Consider the following 3,146-nt stretch of genomic DNA (forward strand, 5'->3'; position numbering starts at 1 on the left):
CTCTTCCAATTTATCACAAAAAAACTACTCAAAAGACCTTAATCTTCACTAACTGTCTAAACTACTGATACATTATACGCAAATAAGTTTTTAATATGATTATCTTTTGTTTATAAGACAAAAATAGATTTCACAACACTGGAAGCTCCAGGAAACTACTTGTTGTTGTTTATCCTGACTCCCAATTTGGATGGGTTACGAGTCTTTTGATACGACATAAGAATCAAAATATGCAAGGAGTTAGATTAGACTCAACTACTTTGTGTGTAGTCGACAAGAAAACAGGGTATTACGGTGTATTTTATAGATACTACGGTTCACATCTTGTTTAATTTCATGAAAAGGAAACGCAATGCATCATCAGGCCTGCTCTTTAAACTATATTTAAAAGTAAATGCACATCAAAGACATTTTACTCTTCATGACACTAAACTTAGAATTTGTAAAATAATATCTGAACAATATTCATTTCTTTCAATACGTTTTTCCTAAAGTTTACATCCAATTTTTTATGAAAAGACGGTGAATATAGTCAAAAGCTACTAAAAACGGTTAACGTTAAACAAACTACAATACGGCTAGTTTAATTTAGTTTACAAGTTGCGGTCGAAACCAAAAACGTTGTTTACCTCTCGGATCGTTCTGCGTTAAATACATCAACTGACATGATACAGGACTAAGGGCAGTAATAACATAACCAGTAATGAATGTCAGGGCACGCACATACTCTGATCGTGGAGGCACTTTCTACTCGTTGAAATTGAAGTCAAATAATCTTACCTTGTGGAATACTGATCGATTGAATATAATGTATTCATGTTCATATGGTTGCCACGCGCGCAACAAAACAAAGTCGCGATTAGCAAACGCAAATGGTGCTCTGACTACAAAAGTTAAAATATATTGGAACCTACATCCGAAGTGTTCGATATAACAGTTCCATGTAATACGGCAAATTTCAGTCGACTCCCTCATAGTATTGTCCCATGACGATCGATAGTTGTTGTCATGCAACATGTCATATATCACATGCGACGATACGTCTGGAAATATTGCTACAACTTTGATCATTTTCATATTGGTATGTAGAGTTGAGCGTGTAAAAACCTCTACATTCTTCTTTTTATGTCGGCGTTTCCAGTTTGTTTCATCTTTAACAAAGTTCTTAAAGCGATGAAAATCATCATCTTTAGGAGGTCCAACCTCTCCAAGTTTAAAGATCTCCATTCAAAAATTAATCACCTGGATTCTGAAAAATAATAATCCACCTGTGAATAGATATTTGTCAATTGATGATTTTTGAACAAAATTTAACTAGAAATGACTGTTTAGACCCTTTCAAACTGATGAGGGGCCCAATTAAGGACTATCGTGAAGAAAACATAGGTGAATAAACACCAAGCTCAAAGGCTTCGCAATTCTTTACTATTAATGAATTTCAACCCTTGATTAACGGCTATATATAGTTGGACAAAAATAAAATGATATGATAACTTATGATCACTGGAAATGGAATCTCAAGAAGAGATTTCTGCTGTGAGAATTTGAAGGCAAGGAAAGTTCATGAGTTCATATGAGGAATTCACTGAAACATAAAAGTTCATTTCTTCGGCGAAACACAAAAATTATATTGAAGAAAGTAAACATAGATTAAAACCACAGGCAGAAAATCAACTATAAAGAACGGTCTTATTAAAATTCATGGACGTGCAACCATTGTCTGATTTATTATGTGATGTGCGTATAAGAAGTGTAGTCATACAAATCCTCGTATAACGTACAGTCCATATCGTCATCATTTATTTTGTTTGCTCTTAAACTTACAAAACATAGGTTCCATCTGGTATTTAAAGCCGAAAAATACACTTCTTAAAACCTAACAATACGTAACGACTAAAATCTATTATTAGTGAATCATCGATGTGAATTTCAAACATTTAGACCAACGTATTCAGTCCTTGAAGAACGTCTTTTACAGTCTTCTAACAACAGTTGATTTTTGAATATATTTAGATCACACTTCATGTCATTGATGATGGCGCCAATAAATGATTTTCGGGATCTCTCTAAACTACTGTGCAGTCAAATTGATAAGGTCAGAAATAGTATTTAATTGTAGGTTAACTTATACACGAGATCAAGGTTTAAACTTTACCAAACAAATATGGATAAATACGTTTATTCTACGACGATAAAATAAACCTACCCCTACTACACAAAGTAGTCCACTGATATCTAGTAACACTAAATCGATTAATAAGTAAGAAAGAACAAACTTAAAAATTAAACCCATGAAAATCTCAATGTTATCGTGGTTTTGCCCGAATGCATCCGTTATATTTTACTCAGAAAAATTTACGGAATGCAAGCCTTAAGCTTTGTGATTTTTTCAGGACGTAGAGCACTTCTTATTTTCGTGGGTGATAGATAATAACGTTTGTAATTCTAAGCACTGGATAACCTGTGAAGTAGAATAAATTTGAAATTCACTAACATGTGTTTCTCGATTTGAGATCATATGGTTAATGTAGAAGAAAAATGTATCAAAAGTAGCGATCGGAAGTTTTTTAACTGAACAGAAAATAAACACTTCAATACTGTATACTTCAACTGCCATTGATGTGAAATGTAGAAACGTTTTCGCTGTGGGTGAATTCAAAGTTCGAAATAGGGTTTTCATATGTCATAAAGAATAGGATTAAACGTTGACGTAATCTATAGTCTTTTTCAACCAGAAATAACCAAACAATGTCACTTTCAATGCATTTCTCATATGGTGAAAGTCACAGTTTACACTGCTGTTTTGAGTGATGCTTCAATATTCTCGTGAATTGAAGCGACTTCTCTTTCTGGGTTTTTGTTTTTTCGTTGTATTTGTAGTTGTAATTGTAATAGTTGTAGTGTGGTGAACAACAACAACAACAACAACAACAAGAACAAGAACAAGAACAAGAAGACGAGTGGGGACAATCCAATGTATTTGAAGTGAAAATTGCAGAATGTCTTAGTAAAATGTGAGAGGAAAACAGTAAATACTTAATTTGCAAAATATCAATGAACCTTGACTGTTCCTTTGCGAATGTCAATCAATCGTCTCACAATTCACTGTTCCTTCATTTCAATACCAATCGCTTTCTGTTCACGTT

The 3,146-nt window shown here is 33.4% G+C and overlaps 1 protein-coding gene across 1 annotated transcript; it reads right to left on the reverse strand.

Annotated features, from left to right (window-relative positions):
• Nucleotides 1-588: 588 nt before the first annotated feature.
• Nucleotides 589-1,227, reverse strand: Smp_033930 (phosphatidylcholine transfer protein, putative; the record flags this gene model as incomplete). The annotated part of the gene is made up of 3 exons (XM_018792060.1): nucleotides 589-747; nucleotides 781-884; nucleotides 915-1,227. 3 exons carry the CDS (start codon nucleotides 1,225-1,227, stop codon nucleotides 589-591), a joined length of 576 nt encoding a protein of 191 aa, XP_018644222.1.
• Nucleotides 1,228-3,146: the final 1,919 nt, after the last annotated feature.

This window comes from Schistosoma mansoni (assembly GCF_000237925.1).
Source record: "Schistosoma mansoni, WGS project CABG00000000 data, supercontig 2144, strain Puerto Rico, whole genome shotgun sequence".
NCBI classification, from domain to species: domain Eukaryota; kingdom Metazoa; phylum Platyhelminthes; class Trematoda; order Strigeidida; family Schistosomatidae; genus Schistosoma; species Schistosoma mansoni.